At 41.4% G+C, this 19,476-nt stretch overlaps 1 protein-coding gene across 2 annotated transcripts in view; it reads left to right on the forward strand.

Moving 5' to 3' along the window:
* BCKDHB (branched chain keto acid dehydrogenase E1 subunit beta) overlaps positions 1–19,476 on the forward strand; it is a 235,231-nt gene that overhangs the window by 6,424 nt on the left and 209,331 nt on the right. For both annotated transcript variants that reach the window (XM_082405096.1, XM_082405095.1), the window contains exons 2-3: positions 6,601–6,678; positions 8,123–8,191. In XM_082405096.1, coding sequence (XP_082261222.1) covers positions 6,601–6,678; positions 8,123–8,191 — 147 coding nt within the window. The remainder of the gene's footprint in view (positions 1–6,600; positions 6,679–8,122; positions 8,192–19,476) is intronic.

Consider the following 19,476-nt stretch of genomic DNA (forward strand, 5'->3'; position numbering starts at 1 on the left):
ACAGAGACCTGGCAGGGGTCCTAAGAAGAGGTAACATTTAATGAAGCACTCAGGGATCAGAAGGGAGCATACAAGGAGGGGTGAAGAGGGTGCCGGGCAGAGGGATCAACAGTGAAGGTCCTGAGGGGGCAGGGAGCCCGTGTTGGTGGCCCTGAGCTTTGGGGACAGTGGTGCACAATGGGACTCACGGTGGGCAGGGATGAGCTCAAGCAGGACCTGGTGGGCGTGGTGAGGAGGGGGGCTTTATTCCAGGAGCAGTCGGAGGCCTCTGAAGGATTTTGAGCAGAGGAATAATGTGACTTGCTTTGTTTTTTAGGACTCATTATAGAGCTCTCTGATGAATGATGTGGAGGCGTGAAGAGTAGAAATGAGGAAGCGGTACTGTGGCCTGAATGTTTACACACACCCTAAATTCATGCGTGGAAGTCCAGATCCCCAATGTGATGGTATTTGTAGGTGGGGCCATTGGGAGGTGATTAGGTCATGAGGGCGGAGCCTTCATGAATAGGATTAGAGCCTTTATAAAAAGAGATGCAGAGAGATTATCTCTCTCTGTCCACCATGTGAGGATATAGCCAGAAGATGCAAACCAGGAAGAGGGTCCTCACTGGGAACTCACCTTGATCTTGAACTTCCCAACCTTCAGAATGGTGAGAAATCAATTTCTGTTGTTTAAACCATCCAAACTATGGTTTTATGGCATTTTGTTACAGCAGCCAGAGCTAAGACAGGCCACTAGGAGGTGGTTTCCTGAACAGGAAAATGTTGGTGAGTTCTGGAAATAGGACACAGTCGTGCTGGATTTTAAGCTTTGCTTTGGAAGTCATATATTTGGAAGTAGGATTTAGGGGATTAGATACGAAGAATGGATAAAAGGAAGACATTCAAGGATGCTTCCTTGGTTTCTGGCTTGGGCACCTGGGTGCCGTCTTGTGCGGTTTTTAAAGTGGGAATGACTGGTTTTGGGAGTGGACATCAAGAGTTCAGTTCTGGGCTGGTTGAGTTAGAAAAGCCCAAGACACCCAAGTAGAGAACTGATGGCTGTTGGATATAAAAGCCAAGAGCGCAGAGGAGAGGTCTGGATTGGAGAGACCCATTTGCGAGTAACCGACATATAGATGGGTTTAAAAATCATATAGAGACTGAGTAGATTAGGGCCAGCAAAGGTAAGGGAAGCGCTGCAGGTTGTCACACCATGGGCGTCATGCCTTGGCAGAGGTTAGCATGAGCCCACCTCACCCCGAACTGTTAATTTCTTCCTTTTCGTGGCTATGCAGTAAGACGGGCACCTTAAAAAGGCATTTGCGTGTAGAGACCCTTCATTTACGTTTCAATATAAAATGCTCTGTCCCTGTTACTTGGATTCTCCCGGAAACTTACTTTATGGGGTAGAGGTCGGGACACCCTTTAATAGGGGTTAGAATGGGGTAGAGGTATAAACGTGGCTCCTAGCAAAAGATTCCTGGAGAATAGGGTATCCGGAGGGGTGCAGGAGGTTTTGTTGGGGGAAAACAGGTAGCTTCTTAGGCATCCTCTCATTTTACAGTGTGGTCCATGCCAGATTATGCCATGGAAATCACGCGTTCATCATGCTTCAGCAGGCGTGTACTGCTTGTCATGTATGTGTCAGGCACTGCGCTCAACGCGGAGGTTTCTAGGAGGACCACATGAGGAGGGGCTGTGATACACAGGTCTACACCAGGGACCAGGCAGCTCAGAGCAGGACCAGCGCTGGATGTGTTGGTGGAAGCTTCGTTTTCTGAAGTAGACCCGAATCCACGTCTTAGCTGTGTGTTTAATTTGTATTTGTTCGGGGTCTAACTGTAGATACACTTACTGTCAACATGGGCTGCTGTTGACCTGGATTATTTCTGGACACTGCTCCTGGGGCACCCGTGTGACCCATTAACTCTCAGGTGCTCTAGCTCTGCTGATGGCCTCTCCCTCTCTTCAGTGCTACCCCATGCTGCATATGGAATAGTTACTCAGAATAACTGAGTACTGCTCATCGGACTGGTACTGCAGTACTGCCTCTCCCCCACTCCCCTTGGCCTGGAATTTGTCTTTGAATTGTGACATTGGTAGATTTTTTTCCTATCCCATTCCTTTGTTTTTAAGTGGTTGATGAACAATTAGCTTTGTGTGTTTTTTAATTTTTAAGAAACAGCCTCATATGTTTATTTGTTCAGCTATTCACTCAACAAATATTTATTGAGCACCTATTGCATGTCAGATACTGTCGTAAGGGCTGAGCACATAGCTCTGAGCAAAGGCAGTTAAGAACCCCTGCCCCCTTATGTTCTATTGTGTCCCTTACATCCCAGCAACATGCCACTTTGTCTTTGCAGCAATGATGATGACCTGGTTTTTAAAATTTTTTATTTAAAATTAAAAAAAAATTTATTCTTTTCCATTGTGGTTTATTACAGGATGTTGAATATTGTTCCCTATGCTATACAGTAGGACCTTGTTGTTTATCTGTTTTATATATAGTAGTTTGTATCTGCTGTCTACTCCTAATTTATCCCCCCCCTCCACTTTGGTAACCATAACTTTGTTTTCTTTGTGAGTCTATTTCCGTTTTGTAAATAAGTTCATTTGTAGCATATTTTAGATTCCACATACAACTGATAACATGTGATATTTGTCTTTCCTTTTCTGACTGACTTCACTTAGTATGATAATCTCTAGGTCGATCCATGTTGCTGAAAATGACATTATTTCATTCTTTCTTATGGCTGAGTACTATTCCATTGTATATATGTACCACATCTTCTTTATCCATTGCTCTGTTGATGGGCATTCAGGTTGCTTCCATGTCTTGGCTATTGTAAATAGTGCTGCAGTGAACATTGGGGTGCATGTATCTTTTCGAATTAGAGTTTTCTCTGGATATATGCCCAGGAGCGGGATTGTAGGATCACATGGTAGTTCTATTTTTAGTTTTTTAAGGAACCACCGTACTGTTCTCCATAGTGGCTGCACCAATTTACATTCCCACCAACAGTGCAAGAGGGTTCCCTTTTCTCCACACCCTCTCCAGCATTTATTATTTGCAGACTTTTTAATGATGGCCATTCTGACCGACGTGAGGTGGTATCTCCTTGTAGTTTTGATTTGTATTTCTCTAATAATTAGCGAAGTTGAGCATCTTTTCATGTGCCTGTTGGCCAGATGATGACCCGTTTTTTCACAGTGTTCTGCTTAGGACAGTTTTGAGTAAGGCAGCTCAGTTCCAATCATAAAACCCCATTTTACCAAGTACTCTTTAGCTTGCATCCTTGGCTTGGGAAGTTGCACGCTGTGTATATTTATGTTTATTTTGTTATAACTTTTTATCTTGGAAAAGAAGAGTCATCAGTCTGGCTTTGAAATTTTGCAGCCAGTTATTGATACTGGTAATTGTGTGATTTGGCAACTGGGTTTAATAATTTTGTAGTGGTGTTCATAGACCTTTTCCTTTTTTCCTTTTTAAGGTCTTACCAGTGGCACAGCTTTGGTTAGACATGCTCCAGGTGTGCTTATCTTATCATGAGGGAACTTTAGGCATACTTTATCAATAGTTTTTGGTGTAACTGCCAGGAAAATAAGTAATTTTAAGGAAAATAAATAGTTAAATGATGTTGCCTCTGAATAACTTGTGATTTCTTCCTGACCCATCCATAAATCATACTGCAAATTAAAAAAGAATCAAAAGTAGATGTTGTTCTACTAAAAATTGTCACTTAAAGCTTTTAAAAGCATCTAGTAGAATAGCAGTTAATCCAAAACCCCAAAATTCTGACTTTATGTGAAAAAAAAAGTATTCAGGAGGGAAAGATTATGTGTTCACATGGAAATATAACCTTTAGATACCCTTACTTGTAAATTATTTTCATACAAGATGAACAAGTTCTTTGTGGTTATCGAGCAATACTTTTCAGATTCACTCTGTATGATTTTTATTATTAAAGTCTTTGCTTTCTCCTTACTGGAAACTTGCCAAGCAGCAGTGTGATGATATGTCTTAGAGGCATTCAGTATTAATTCAAATGGTCACAAATGGTCAGCAGACTTGAAATAAATACCAGTTTAGAAGTTTAGACAGTTTCATCCTCCCTAGAGTCTTAGCTATGAAAATCCTCATTAGATTTTCATAGATAAAAATCTTACTTTAGGAAATGTATGAAAGAGGTGAAGGACTGGGAATGTCATGGTGGTTGGGAAAATAGTTTACCCTAAACGATTATCGTCTGATGCTGGGCACCAGTCAACACTTCTAAGAGTTTTTATAGAATGGAGAAGGATTTAAGGAAAGTATCTATTAAATGATACAGGCATAGCCTTTAAGAAAAATAAATTATGAAGTAATTATGGACATGGGGTGTGATGGTGATATGACAATGATTTCTTGAATAAATTCCTACCCTCTGCACCAGAAATAAGAGTAGAACCAGGCTTTATTCTGGGCTCAGAGGGCAGCAGGGCAGATCTGACTGGGTATCGCCAAGACCTGTGTAGCCTGGGTATTAAACAGTGTGGAAGGGATCAGAGACAGGTGGGAGCCCAGAGCTGGACAGAGAATCAGAGGGCCGGGAAGATGGAAGGTTGCAGGTGTCCTAGGTCAGAGCCTGCTGTAGAGCCAGGGTGCTCCAGGGATGGGCCTCCAGGAAAACGATGGGGGACCAGTGTCTCTTGGCTGCAGGGTAGAAGGCAACAGCAGTCATGGTTGTGACCCACCCAGGGAACTAGACCTTGGCTTTTGGGACGCACAGACTACTGGGGTTCACGGAGGTTAGACGGGCCAGTAGTCAGGGTAAGCAGCAGGTGTTGGAGGGATTTGATATCAGCATGGCTATGGGTTAAGGTGCGTGGATCAGGCAGTAACATGAAGACGGGTCCTGTGTATCACAGAAGATTCAGGCAGAAGCCTTTTCTGCTCTGAGTAGTGCTTTTGTGGATGATCTGACCCGACAGTTCTGGGACGATCGTGGGCGCTGGGCAGCACCGAGGCTTAAACCACAGCCCTAAAATCACGGTTATTTCTGAATTCCAACATTTGGAACTTTATCAAATAAAGCTTTATACCATTCAGAATAATGCCAAGGTCCAGATGAAGGACACATTCACAGACCAGAGTCTGACAATTAATAGCTAATATTTATGCAGCGCTCACTGTGTCACTTACTGTTCTAAGTGCTTTACATGTATTGTTCCATTTAATCCTCTCAACAGCCCATTTAGGGAGATAGAGATTGGCTCACAGAGACTCTGCTTGAGCAATAAGATAGTAGGAAGGGCCAAGCTGGTGTGTTTAGGCATGGGGTTATAGTATTCTCCATACACCAGCAGTTCTGGGCACTGAAGTTTTTTTAGCCTTCCTCATTGTTCTATGGCCCATGACCATTTGTTCTTATTGGCACATTTAACACATGACATTGGTCACGTGTGTTCATTATGGCTTATGTTCCTAAGATTCATCCAGGCGTCTTCCCAGACCACTACCACTCTGGCTGCTTCCCTTTCTGACTTTCTATAGCTTTTATTTATTGTCTACACACATTCGTTCAACTTTATGTTCCTTCCTCCTTTTTTTATACTCGTTTTTAAATTATTGCTTAATATGTTTAAATTTTGCCTCCTCAACAAGTGTCTTAAAGTTTGTATTGCTTTTGTATCCTCTACAGAGCCTGCATCATTGTAAATAATTCAGTAAATTTGCGTAATATATTCCATACCTTTCCTTCTACCTTGACTTTATTTTTTTAAAATTTTATTTATTTTGTTAAATTAAATTAAATTAAATTAAATTTTTTTGGCTGCACTGGGTCTCGTTGCTGCGTGTGGGCTTTCTCTAGTTGCAGCGAGCGGGGTCTACTCTTCATTGCGGTGCGTGGGCTTCTCATTGAAGTGGCTTCTCTTGTTGTGCAGCATGGGCACTAGGTGCATGGGCTTCAGTAATTGCAGCATGCGGGCTCAGTAGTTGGGTATGTGGGTCCTAGAGCGCGTGGGCTTCAGTAATTGTGGCACATGGTCTCAGTAGTTGTGGCTCGAGGCCTCTAGAGCGCAGGCTCAGTAGTTGTGGTGCACGGGCTTAGTTACTCCGTGGCATGTGGGATCTTCCCAGACCAGGGCTTGAACCCGTGTCTCCTGCATTGGCAGGCAGATTCTTTTTTTTTTTTTTTTAAATTAATTAATTAATTAATTAATTTTTGGCTGTGTTGGGTCTTCGTTTCCGTGCGAGGGCTTTCTCTAGTTGCGGCGAGCGGGGGCCACTCTTCATCGCGGTGCGCGGGCCTCTCACTGTCGTGGCCTCTCTTGTTGCGGAGCACAGGCTCCAGACGCGCAGGCTCAGTAGTTGTGGCTCACGGGCTTAGTTGCTCCGCGGCATGTGGGATCTTCCCAGACCAGGGCTCGAACCCGTGTCCCCTGCATTGGCAGGCGGATTCTCAACCACTGCGCCACCAGGGAAGCCCTGGCAGGCAGATTCTTAACCACTGTGCCACTAGGGAAGTCCCATCTACCTTGACTTTAATTAAATTTTAATCAACAGTTAAGAAACTGGTTATTTTTTATATATGTTACAATGCATGAATTTTTTTTTTTTTTTAATTTTCACAGGGCAAACTCAGAAAATGAATCTCTTCCAGGCAGTAACAAGTGCCTTAGATAACTCATTGGCCAAAGATCCTACTGCAGGTAAACTTCCTTTGTGCTTGACTGTGGTAGTTGTGTTAATTCAGAATTGAAGGTTTGCTAGAAGTATTTGTCTGGAGCTCAATGGGTACCATTATATCTACTTGAAATTTTTAAAAGACCTGAACAAATGCTCAAGGCTAAATAATCAAATTATGATATTAAACACATTTTTTTATCCTCTTATTATGAATTAGTTCACATGTATATCTGGCATCATTAAGTTAACTTTCTCCCATAGTATGTGTGGTCCTTATATTACATTAATACCTTCTGGATTTTTTGAATATGTACTGCTGTTTCTCTAGCATGTAGAAAAAAATGGAAAATACCACTTCGTTCAGCTATCTATTTATAAAATGAAGGTTTGATTCTGTGCTTTCCTTTGGGATGCATTGTCATTCAACTTGTAAGATTTTTTGGGAAATAACTGTAATATTTATAATTAACTTTATAAGTAACTTTATCTTACTAAATTATTGATATAAAGCCAGTTGTCCCACTGTGTATTTTCTACATTTGATTGACTTGACTTCATATGTATATTTAGTGTACCTTGGGTTTCCACTTGGGAATCTCTGGTTTTAAGGTCAAGTGAAAAACAGGTTAATTTTTAGGAGGAAGTGAGAGCTGCACTAGTAGATGGTTAGACCTTCCTTTGTTTTGAATGAGAATGACTGATGTAGTAGCCCCGTAGAGAAGGGTGAGTTATTTTCTTGAGGTCCACGAAGCCGATGAGGTGCCTTAATGGGACTAGAATTCAGCTTTGTGAGCACTCGTTGTTTGGTTCTCTTTGCCTTACTACAAGGCGGCCCTCAGTTTTCACCTAGACTATTCTTTACCTCGCTCCTTACATCCATCATACTTGCCTCCTTCTCTTTCACGCAATCTGTCACTTTCCTATTTGTGACTGTTCTCTCAGCTTGAAATTCTGTTTCTTCAGCTCTTCAGATTGCTGACTCTCATTGTATGTCGTGTCTTTAAAACAAAAACAACAACAACAACAAAAACAAAAAAAACAAAAACGCTGCTCAGGGACTCGGGAGCCTGGGGTGTGAGTCACTGTTCTGCCTCTTGCTTTCTGACTTGTTAAGTTACTTCACTACTTTTCTGGCCTCGTTTCCTTCATGGGTAAAACAAGATGAGATTCCAGATCTGTGTTTCTTTCTCAACTGGGGATTTTAATCCCCCCTCCTCCCCTTACAGTTAACAATGTCTGGAGACAGACTTTAGGCTGTTACAGCTCTGTGTGGGGTCACTGTCATCCACTGGATAGAGACCCGGGGTGCTGCCCTGTGTCTGCAATGCCCAATGCCTGTCGCAGGACAGGCCACTACGACAACAGAATTATCCAGTCCAAAGTGTCCCTAATGTCGAAATTGGGAAACCTTGATTTAGATCTGTGGTCCATTCCTGTTTTCTAATTGTTCTAAACATTGTTTTTCAGTAATATTTGGTGAAGATGTTGCCTTTGGTGGAGTCTTTAGATGTACTGTTGGCTTGCGAGACAAGTATGGTAAGTTAGTATCTTTATATATGAACAGTATTCCTGTAGAACTTTTACTTAAAGATCTTGAAAATACAAAGTTTGCCTGTTAAAATGTTTGCGTTATCCTTATTGTGCGGATGGGTTCCTTTCGTTTCCACGGCCACCCACAGACTCCTTTGGCTTAGATTTCCCCAAGCGTGTTCTAACTGTAGCTTCCCTCCGATCTAGTTCATATTATACGTATTATAGATTCCAAAATAGTCTTCATTAAATGCATTGTTTGTCACGTCCTTCATGCTCTGGGAATCTTTGACCTCTTATTGCTGTCTATCTTAGCCGATTTCTTTTGTTTTTTTAAAATTAATTAATTAATTAAATTTAGTTGGCTGCATCAGGTCTTAGTTGCGGCACAGGGGATCTTTCATTGCAGCGCACGGGGTTCTCTCTAGTTGTGGCGTGGGCTCAGTAGTTGCGGCCCATGGGCTTAGTTGCCCCGCGGCATGTGGAATCTTAGTTACCCGATCGGGGATCGATCCCACGCCCCCTGCATTGGAAGGCAGATTCTTAACCACCGGACCACCAGGAAAGCCCCAACCCCAAGAACATGGATTACTCTTTTTTGTTTTGGCCACGCTGTGGGGCATGGAGGACCTCAGTTCCTTGACCAGGGATTGAACCCACGCCCTCTGCAGTGGGAGCACAGAGTCTTAACCACTGGACTGCCAGGGAAGTCCCCCTACCTTAGCCCATTTCAGTCCCATTGCCTCTAGTTCAAGGTTCTGCCCTATTGGTCTCTGTTAATAGATTTCAACTTTTATTATCTGCGATAGGATTCTCCAGAGAAATCGAATCATTAGGATATATCTATGTGTGTATAGATATGTGTGTGTATATGTATATATGTATTATATATCTGTATCTGTATCTATATTTATACTTATATCTATATTTATACCTATACTTATATCTATATTGAGAGAGAGAAAGTGAAAGAGCCGATGAGAAAGAGAGATTTATATTTTAAGGAACTGGCTCACACCATTGTGGGGCTCGCAAATCAGAAATCTGTAGGGCAAGCCAGCAGACTGGAAAACCAGGCAGGCTTCAGGACAAATGTTTTCTTGTTTGGGAAACCTTAGTCTTTTCTCCTAAGGCCTTCAAGTGACTGGATGAAGCCCATGCACATTAAGAAGGATGACCTGCTTGACTTAAAGTCTACTGATGTAAATGTTGATCACATCTAAAAATACCATCACAGCAGTATCTTAGACTGGGATCTGACAGCAGGCACCATCACCTTGCCAAGTGGACACCTGTCATTAACCATCACATTATCCTTCCACAGGTGTCATCCCCGCCAGTTTGTGCCTTTTGCCTGGCATGTGATTGATTTCTGCCTATTGCTTTCACTCATTTCATTTGCCTCGGACTTAAAACCATCATAGAATGCATATTCCTCTGTAAGGAATGTGTTTCACCCCCTTACTGCTACGGGTGACTTTGAGGTGCTTTGACCTTTCTTTGTTTTCCTCAGCTGTATCTAATGTGGAAATCAAAGCAGTTAAGTTTGGGGAGGAGTTGACATCTGCCTACTGTCTTACTTTTGCCGCTGCCCTGTAAATCTCCTGTGTGCAGTAAGGAGTGAGGGGCCTTAAGATTTTTTTTTTTTTTTTCTAATTGTAGTTCCTTCTTGTCCCACTCTTCTCTGAGGTTCTACTTGCATCCAGGAAACCATAGTTGAATCCAGGAAATCAAGTGTCCCGTCCCACTTAGCAGGAACTCTCAGGTGGTTCTTTTCCCTTCCTTTACAGCAGTTTCATTTTTCTGGGTCCTGTCCCTCTGCTTTCTCCTAGCTGTCTATTTTAACAGCTCTTTAGAGTTTGAGATACTTGGACCAATCTCAGCTATCTCAAACTATCTCAGTTCTCTCCAGCTAATTCTGCCTCCTAGAGATTTTAGATCGTAAAAAAGAAATTAAAAACCTTTATACATTTGATTTCAAAATGCATATGCGTCGTAGAACATTTGGAAGATGTAGAAAAGCGTTAAGAAAATAAAAATTGCCCAAACTACCAGAGGTAACCTAGAGAAAACCACTGTATGTATCTTGGTATTGTATACACTTCTAGACCATATTTGAATATATTTGAATATATTTATATATATTAACTAATATTTAAAACATAGAACTATGCTTTTGTTTTTTTCTTAGGATTTTTGTCTCTGTTTACATTGCCCAACTGTTCTTGCATGCTGTCTACTTTATCCATTAGAGACCTTAGCATATTAATCATTTAAATTCCCAGTCTGATAATTCCAGCATCCCTGCCACGTCTGGGAATGATGCTTGCGCTGTCTCTTCAGATGTGTCTTTTGCCTTTTGGTGTGCCTTGTAATTTTTTTCTTGATAGCCAGACGTGATGCACTGGGTAAAAGGAACTGCTGTAAATAGGCCTTCAGGGGTGTGGTGGTGAGGTGTGGGGAGAGGGGAAGTGTTCTCTAATCCTATGATGAGGTTTGTCTTCAGTGAGCCTGTGCCCCTGGACCGTGACCTTCACAAACATTTCTCAGTTTTTTCTCCCTGCCTCAGGTAGAACAGGGGGGCTGGAGTGAGCTGGGGTAGGGTATTTCCCTTCCCCCAGGTCAGTTAGGTTCTGGTGATACCCAGTAGGTTGGGCTCTGGTTAACTAGTTTTATATGAGTTTTACTTAAGGAGGGAGTGCTCTGACATATTTCAGAATGGTTCCTTGTTCACTTCCCTTGCTGGAAGCATGAGGGGATTTTCTCCGACATTTACTGTGGAAACCTGATTGAGCTCCTGGAGGTAAGCCTCACAAAATTGTGGGGAGCCCCTGCGACTTGGTCCCTGGAGGTTTTAACTCTCAGACTTGTCCACGCAGAACCTCCAGCAGTTCATCAATTACAGCCCAGGTTTCCTGCCCCAGCTCTGGAAAGTTGAGGTTCCCTGTATTCACGCATCCGTCTCTCCAGTCTTGGGGGCAGCGGTTTGCCCTAGGTCCTCACCTCTCTAAGGATCCAAGAAGAGTTGTCGATTTTAGTCTATTGAGCTTTTTTACTTGTTAGGATGGAGTGGCGACTGCCAAGCTCCTTACATGTGGGACTGGAAACCAAAAGTCGGATTACAGTTTTTAAAAAATAATTAATTAATTAATTAATTTTGTCTGCATTGGGTCTTCGTTGCTGCGCACAGGCTTTCGCTAGTTGCGGCGAGCAGGGGCTATTCTTCGTTGCGGTGCACGGGCTTCTCGTTGTGGTGGCTTCTCTTGTTGTGGAGCACGGGCTCTAGGTGCACGGGCTTCCGTAGTTGTGGCACATGGGCTCAGTAGTTGTGTCTCGCCGGCTCTAGAGCGCAAGCTCAGTAGTTGTGGCGCACGGGCTTAGTTGCTGCACAGCATGTGGGATCTTCCCGCAGCAGGGCTCGAACCCGTGTTCCCTGCATTGGCAGGCGGATTCTTAACCACTGTGCCACCAGGGAAGTCCCAGATTACACTTTTGTAACTAGTCTTATCTGTATCTACGCTGAGCAGTTTCTAGCTCTCACTGTGTTGCCCTGCCTGAGCCAGCGTGGTGACGTGCCACGTGCTTTACAAAGCTGGCAGGTCTTCTGTTGGCTTCTGCCCAGGGTCCCATCCAGGGCGTTTCATTCCTGTCACCTGTGCTCACACACTAGCGACTTCCGAATTTCTGTCTCTGGTCTAGACCTCTGGCCTGAGCTTCATCTCTGGATTCAGTCGCCCACCCCTCCACAGTCTTCTCCTCGGTGTTTGAGTCCTTTCAGACTCAGCGTTTCCAAACTTTTCAAACTCAGCTGAATTTATTATATCCTCCCAGCAAATCCACGCCTCCTACTACATTTCCTATGTTGGTGAATATACCACCATCCACTTGGTTACTTAAGCCGGAAACTGGGGAGGTCCTAGTCTCTTCTCTCTTTCTCATTCTCCATGTCCAGTCAGGTCCTATGATTTTATCTTCAGAGTTTGTCTTTTTTTCCTTTTCAATTTAGAATGTTACTTTTACATTTTTTTAAAAATGAATTTATTTATTTATTTATTATTTGGCTGCGTTGGGTCTTCATTGCTATGTGCGGGCTTTCTCTAGTTGCGGCGAGTGGGGGCTACTCTTCGTTGTGGTGCGTGGGCTTCTCATTGTGGTGGCTTCTCTTTGTTGCAGAGCACTGACTCTAGGCGCACAGGCTCAGTAGTTGCAGCTCGCGGGCTCTAGAGCGCAAGCTTAGTAGTTGTGGCGCACGGGCTTAGTTGCTCCGAGGCATGTGGGATCTTCCCGGACCAGGGCTCGAACCCGTGTCCCCTGCATTGGCAGGTGGATTCTTAACCACTGCACCACCAGTGAAGTCCCTAGAATGTTACTTTAAAAAATTTATTTTTATTTATTTTTTATTTTATTATTTTTTTATTGACGTATAGTTGATTTACAATGTTGTGTTAGTTTCAGGTGTACAGCAAACTGATTCAGTTACACATACGTATATATATATTCTTTTTCAGATTCTTTTCCCTTACAAGTTATTACAAAATACTGAGTATAGTTCCCTGTGTAGAGTTTGTCTTTAATATGGCCTCTCCTTTCTGTTCTCACTGCTCTGGAGTTTCACTTCGGATCCCTGATCATCCCTGCTCGGACAGTTTCACTGCTTTTCTTAGTAATCGCCCTCTCTTCAGTCACTGCCTGTTGCCAGTGTGATCATGCTGAAATGCACATTTCTTGGCAGAATATGCAAAAGACTTTGAGATCTGCTCCCTCCCTACCTACCTGGCCTCATTCACTTTATTCTTCATTAATATTGAATTATGGGACGTTTTCCCTAAGCCCTTGTGTTTTTCATCTCTCTTCCTTTGCACATGCTATTTGGATCTCTCTTCCCCATCTGATTCCCTGGGAAACTCCTATTTCACCTTCAGTCACTACTTTATCACTGCCCAGATTTTTCATCTTTTACATATTGCAGATTATGTTGTAATTGTCTTCCCATGAGATCTCTGTACCAGACAACTTCTCAAAGGAAATAGACATTTAAATCATGGGTTCATCCCTAGCTCCTAATATAGCATCCTGCAGTACTTACTGAGTGAATGTTGTTGAGTGTATTTACCCCTCACTCTGTCACCAAGACAGTGGCTGCTGCCTCTGAAAGGGGGTTTCCTTATCTCCCTTTAGTGATTTTTAGTTGGTCTGATTTTCTTTAAAAATAGCTTAAAACAGGGAGAAACTTGCTCTCACTAGAAAAAGTCCACTGCTCATAGAAGGCGCTGACAGATTTATGTCTGCATGACAAAGGGTTGGGCTAATTAACAGCTAATTAATTCTTAGCTTTATTGTCAGCAGCTGTTGTGAATTTTTACACTAGCTTTAGGACTATGAATTCAAATTTTGAATAATTCCAGGTTGATCAATACCAACAATGAAATCACCACCACTTTCTCTAAGAGGAAATGAGCTTCCGTTTTCAGGAGTGAAGAACAAAGGAAATGGCGAAGGGAAATCTACCCAAACAGAACTTTTTGTATATTTAAGAAATAGCACAGCTTTTAAAAATAATGCTCTGCTCTTTTGAGTATAGGCTGGGAATTTTAAGCTATACACGAGCATGCTTGGCTTGGTAGTCTCTTTTTGAAGTTAAAAAAATTAGTATTTACTTAATTTAAAAAAGTTTTGAAGTATAGCTGATTTACAACATTGTGTTAGTTTCAGGTGTACAGCACAGTGGTTCGGTTGTACATATTTATATGTACAAATCTATTTTTTTTTTATTCTTTTTCACTGTAGTTTATTACAAGATATGCAGTATAGTTCCCTGTGCTATACAGTAAATCCTTGTTGTTTAAAGACTTTGTATTGAAAAGAATGAAAAAGATTATGCTGATATAGTTGAATACATTGCATTGAATGACATAGCAAGCCACCCTCTTGTGGGGGATTGATTCACTTCCTGGGGAGAGCTGGATGTTGAGAAGGGCTCAGCCAGTAGGTGGCAGCCTACACTTTGAAATGAGACTGTCTCCGTTGGCCTTGCGTCAGTACTCTGGATCTGCAGAGAAGGGTTTAAAATTCCACCAGAAGGGAGAATTTGAAGGACTGCAGGTTACTGACATAATATTGTGACGCCGACTACTACTTAATATTAAAAAGAAGGAACTGACTCATTAGGGACAATGCTATTAAAAAAAAAGGAAGGGAGGTAGAGCTCTTTTGTACCCCAGGTTACACAGATGAGTGTGAGTTTAGCATCACCGAACTGCGTTTCTCCTTCCTTGTCCTTTGACAGAACAAAATAAAGAGCGTGCTGGGAAATTGAAAGTAGAAGAGCGTAACCTCATAAACACATGGCATTTTTAACCTTTTTAGGGGAGCAGCGGCTGGGACTGGTAGTAGTTCTAGGGAAGCAGGGGTTGGGAGAGGGCCATTAAAGGCAGTTGGTTTTTAGGGTAGGGTGTGATTTTATGTTGAATTCCACACATCCTTTCATTTCTGTAAGTCACTGAGACGGAGTCTGCACGTTATGTACAAAATCTGCCCTCATTGTCATTCTCTGTATGAGAGAGTGTTTGTGTATGTTTTATTCAAATAAGACTTTGGTGTGTCAGGTTCAGGGCACGTTTTTCTTTAACACTATCCTGTACTGCAGTGAACGTGGCTGGGCTGTGGTCCCCAAGGCTGTATTTTGTTCCACTTATTGGAGGAGACTCAGGTGAGAAAAGGAACAGCAGAGGATTTGCTGAATTAATCTGCAGGCCTAAACGTCTGCCTTTTCATGGGATTTGATGTTTTTCCATTACTCTCTTCATTCCTGTCCACCACGACTGTGGCCTGTCGTAGCAGCTTGGGAAAACGAATATAACCACTTACTTGTTTTCTTATGTAAACATCAGAGAAATTGTAAAACCAGATACTTTAAGACACTGAATTCAGGAAGGAAAACTAGGACAGGCATGTGGAGAAGGCGAGATTTTGTCTGTAATCTGCCAATATTTGGGAGTTGACTTTGGGCCCCAGTATCCTCATCAGTAAAGTGAAAGTACACGTTTAGGTATTCTTTATGCTTTTATCTTTTTTAAAAAGAGGAACACATTTGCTTTATGCTTTGATTTCCTTTACATCTAGAGGTTTTATGAATATAACAATTGTTATGTCATCTTAGAACCGTGGGCTACATTAGGCACTTAATTTTCTCTCTCTCTCTTTTCTTTTCAATTTTATTGGAGTATAGTTGATTTACAATGTTGTGTTAGTTTCAGGTGTACAGTGATTCAGTTATGCATATACATATATTCATTGTTTTTCAGATTCTTTTCCCATATAGGTTATTACAGAATATTGAGTAGAGTTCCCTGTGCTATACAGTAGATCCTTATTGGCTATCTATTTTAATATATAGTAGTGTGTTTCTTAATTTCTCTTAAGAAATCCTTTTTCCAGTATGATAAGTTTTAAATGTGGAGGCTGAAGGCAAAATCTTTTGACAAGTCTTATCCTTTCAGCAGAATTAGGAAATCAACATCTTCAACAGAAAAAGTGACCTTGCATTATATGTTCCTCCAACAAAGAAAGAGTTACTTGAGTAATAATCATACTCTTGTATTTCGTGTCAGGTTCCACTGAATAATGGTAACCTGTGAGATGGGATTTGGCCTCTGGGCAGTTGAAACTAATTTTAGTGAAAAAAATAAACAAAAAACTTGGTAAACTAATGATAGTTCTTCAGGAATAGGTTTATTTCCCCTATGGAAGTATATACATTTATGACTTCAGGGAAAATTGAATACCAGATATAGATTGTAAGATACCTAACTCTTCCATGAATTTGGAGTAAAAACAGGAATTCATAAGATGGTGTAAACTTTTTTTCTAATATGCTTAAAAAATATTTTAAAAGGCTTGAGAGTAGCTGTGTTTTTCTTTCTTCTTGAAAGTCAGTCACTTTAAATTGCTCCTGTTATTATAAGGCCCCTTTGTTTACTGAAAGTACACATGTGGGAAAACTAGTTAAAGAACATGTTAAAATGCCTTTCTTTTCATCCAGTTGAAGGAGTTACCCTCAAAAATGGGATGAAGATATTATTGGCATATACTTTATATTAGTTTCCCTTATATATTGCTTTAACGTCCTTTTGTGAATTTTCATTGCAAAATAAAAAACGATTTTAGAATCTGCTAAAATTAAATTGGTACAGACAGTCACTGTATTTCAATTTCTTTAAAAATCAAACTGAGTATCCTCACAGTAGGCATGTTGACCAGTGGCTTAACAAATAACATTTAAGAGAGTAAGGTATTTATTTTGTAGGGTATCAGGGCTGGAGAGAAATTGAGTATATATCTAGTCCAGCAATTCTCAACTGGGGGTGGTTTTGCTCTTCCGGGGGCATTTGGCCATGTCTAGAGCCATTTTTGGTTGTCACAACAGGGGGTTGCCACTGGTACGCAGTGGGTAGAGGTCAGAGATGCTGATAATTATCCTTTGGTACAGAGGGCAGCCCTCCAAACAAAGAATGATCTGACCCCAAATGTCAATAGCTCTGAGGCTGAGAAACCTTGATCTAGTTCTTCTCCACATAATGTAGAAACTGAAGTTCTGAGAGGTTAGATGTTATCAAGTTGCCCAGCGGCAAGTAGGTGAGCCAGACCCAGAAGCCAATTCTGAGCTTTTGGTACTACATTGTTTTTCCTTCTTATTTATTAATGAGCAATTCATTGATATAAAAACATGAGAAATATAAGGAATGTATAAGGAATTTTAATAAACAAAGCTCAGGGTTTTTGATTATTCATGAGGTAAGAGGCAGCTAGTCATCGATAATCCATATTAAAAAGTTTTTAACAATTCTTTTTGTGACTCTTGTGAACAATTTTTTTGATTAGTGCATTAAGTTGTTCTGAGGTGGCAGCTGGTGCTTTGACTTCTTTTTTTTCTTAGTTGATTAAATAATAAATGTTACAGCTGCCAACAGGTGTTCTCTTTGACATTTTAAGCATCAGAGTGTAATGCCCTTAAGCCAGTTTTTCTCAACCTTATTTGGCAATGGCAGGCTTTTAAAATGATCAGATGTGAGCACCAACAGGGGCTTAGGAGATGGGCTTGGGCTAAAGTAGACCAGGAGAAATGGGAATATAGATCATTCTTGTCAGAAAGTATAAAATTGATTCATGTATCTTTTTGAACTTCATAATTAAGAATTTGAAAAATGAAACTGTATCAAGAACAACATAGATTAAGAGAGAGTAAAAGGTCTCTTATTTTATATTTGCACTGTCAAGTATGACGTATCTCATCTGTCCATTTGATATTAGGGATGTTGTCTCTGTGTTAGCTTCCTAAATCTGGTGCTGGGTCATAAAAAAATCCTCTTCTAGACCGGTACTTTTAACAGAGGGAAAAACACAAACTTTTTTCTTCAGCATTTCGTTTTTCCTGGATTTGGATGCACTGGACATTTTTAATTATTTTCGTTGGGACAGCTCACTTTCTAATATTTACACATTGAAGCAAGCGATTTTTTTTTTTTAACTTTACTTTTCATGGGTTCAGAATTGTTGCTCATTTGATTCAAGTCTAATTTTTGAATTATAAGGCTTTTCTTTTTAGATCCCAGAAATGATCAGGGGCAGAAGGGGACCAGTATAACCATTTTTACATGGGCCGTTCAGATTGCTCAGTATCTGGGAATCCCTGGATTCTCCCACTCTCTTTTGTTTATCTTAAGGAAACAGATCACAAACCCATTAAATTACAACTGAGAAAGAACTGCTCTTTCTTCTAAAAGTGGCATGGCTGGGGGCACGGCAGCTCTATGGCAGCCTAACTTTGACAGGCTTGGATATCGAGCTATTGTTGTCGCTTAACCTGTCTCAGGAGGTTTGAGGCTAAATGTGTAGGTTATTACATAGCTAGGCAGTCTGTGCTTCAATTCTAACTTGGAATTCCACTGGCCAGCACCTTCCATGCAGTTATAAAGTCACAGAATAATTAAATTCACGAGGAACAATGATTTTCTAGTCAAGTTGGGAGTAGCCAGTAAAAACAGCCCCGCGTGGAGGACAGCATTCATCGTCGTATGCGAGATCCTTGTGGAGCGAGGCCTTCTACGTCAAGCCAGAGAAGTGGGAGCCCAGTGCATTGTTTTCCGTTCCCATTGAGTGGAGAGTTCTCCGTTGCTTAGATTGGCAGAGGGGATGGGGGATCAGTTAGGTAAATGTTGGTGAGTGTCATGCGCTGAGGATTCACTTGGGAAACCTGTTGGACAAAAAGTTTTTGGTTTCCGACTGAGCAGCTACACCCAAAGGCAGCTTCAGCAAGGAAATGCCTGACCTTCTCCAGGGGCATCCTGTCAGCTCTCTCCCCCCGAGGGCCTCTGGCCACCAGCCAGAAGTGGTGGCATGGGGCCAGCCTTAAAATTAGCCAAAAGATTCTTTTTCTGTAGTTTTGGCTTCTGGACACTTAAGCAAAGTTGGTAATAAGAGATTTCTCCTTATCTCTGTTTCTGGGCCGGCTGCTCCTTTTAATCCTCGTCTTTTTCCTCTTCTGGTTGCTGCCAGCTTGGAGTCCAGCAGAAACAAAGAAACTTGTTTCTAAGCCAAAAGGGAACACACACAAACACAGTATTACATTCTTAATTAATCAAGATCCTGTAGACGCTGAACTTGAGCATTTTGTTCTTTAAAAAGGGAAGATTCCTCAAAACTCAAAAGGAACCTTTTCTATCACTTTAGGAACGTGTTAGTTCATGAATCAGATGGAGAAAGGAACATATGAACTGACATAAACCCATTATATCAATTCAAATCTGAATTAAACACCGATAGACATTAAAAAGTTCTGCAGCATTCTGAACAAATTCCTAAGTCCAGCTGAGTCATTTGCCTGAAGAAGGCAACTTTTCCTTTGTTAAATATTCTACAGAGTTTCTGCCCAGGGACCTTCTAGCTTTTAATTATTCTGTACATATATATCAAGGTTACAACTCTGCTCGCAGTATTTAACCATTATACAAAAAGAGGAAAAAGTTAGATATCGTGGCATCCAATTATTGCACTAGTTGTGTTCTTTTAAATGGCTTCCTTCATCCCACAGTCTGTTGATAGTGACTCGGGTGGGGAACCAGGAACCTCTAACCTACCCAGTCTCTCCTGATTTCTCTCAGATACTTAGAAGCAGAATTTGAGCCTAATAGTCTCAATGAAGCGTTGCACTCACTCAGTTCTTGCCAAATTACCTTTATTCGCCTTCTTACCTAGTTCCTGCTATTTCTTTCTGCAGGCAGAAGGCAGCTCAC

The sequence above is a fragment of the Balaenoptera borealis genome (genome assembly GCF_965194805.1).
Source record: "Balaenoptera borealis genome assembly, chromosome: 9".
Taxonomy (NCBI): Eukaryota; Metazoa; Chordata; class Mammalia; order Artiodactyla; family Balaenopteridae; genus Balaenoptera; species Balaenoptera borealis.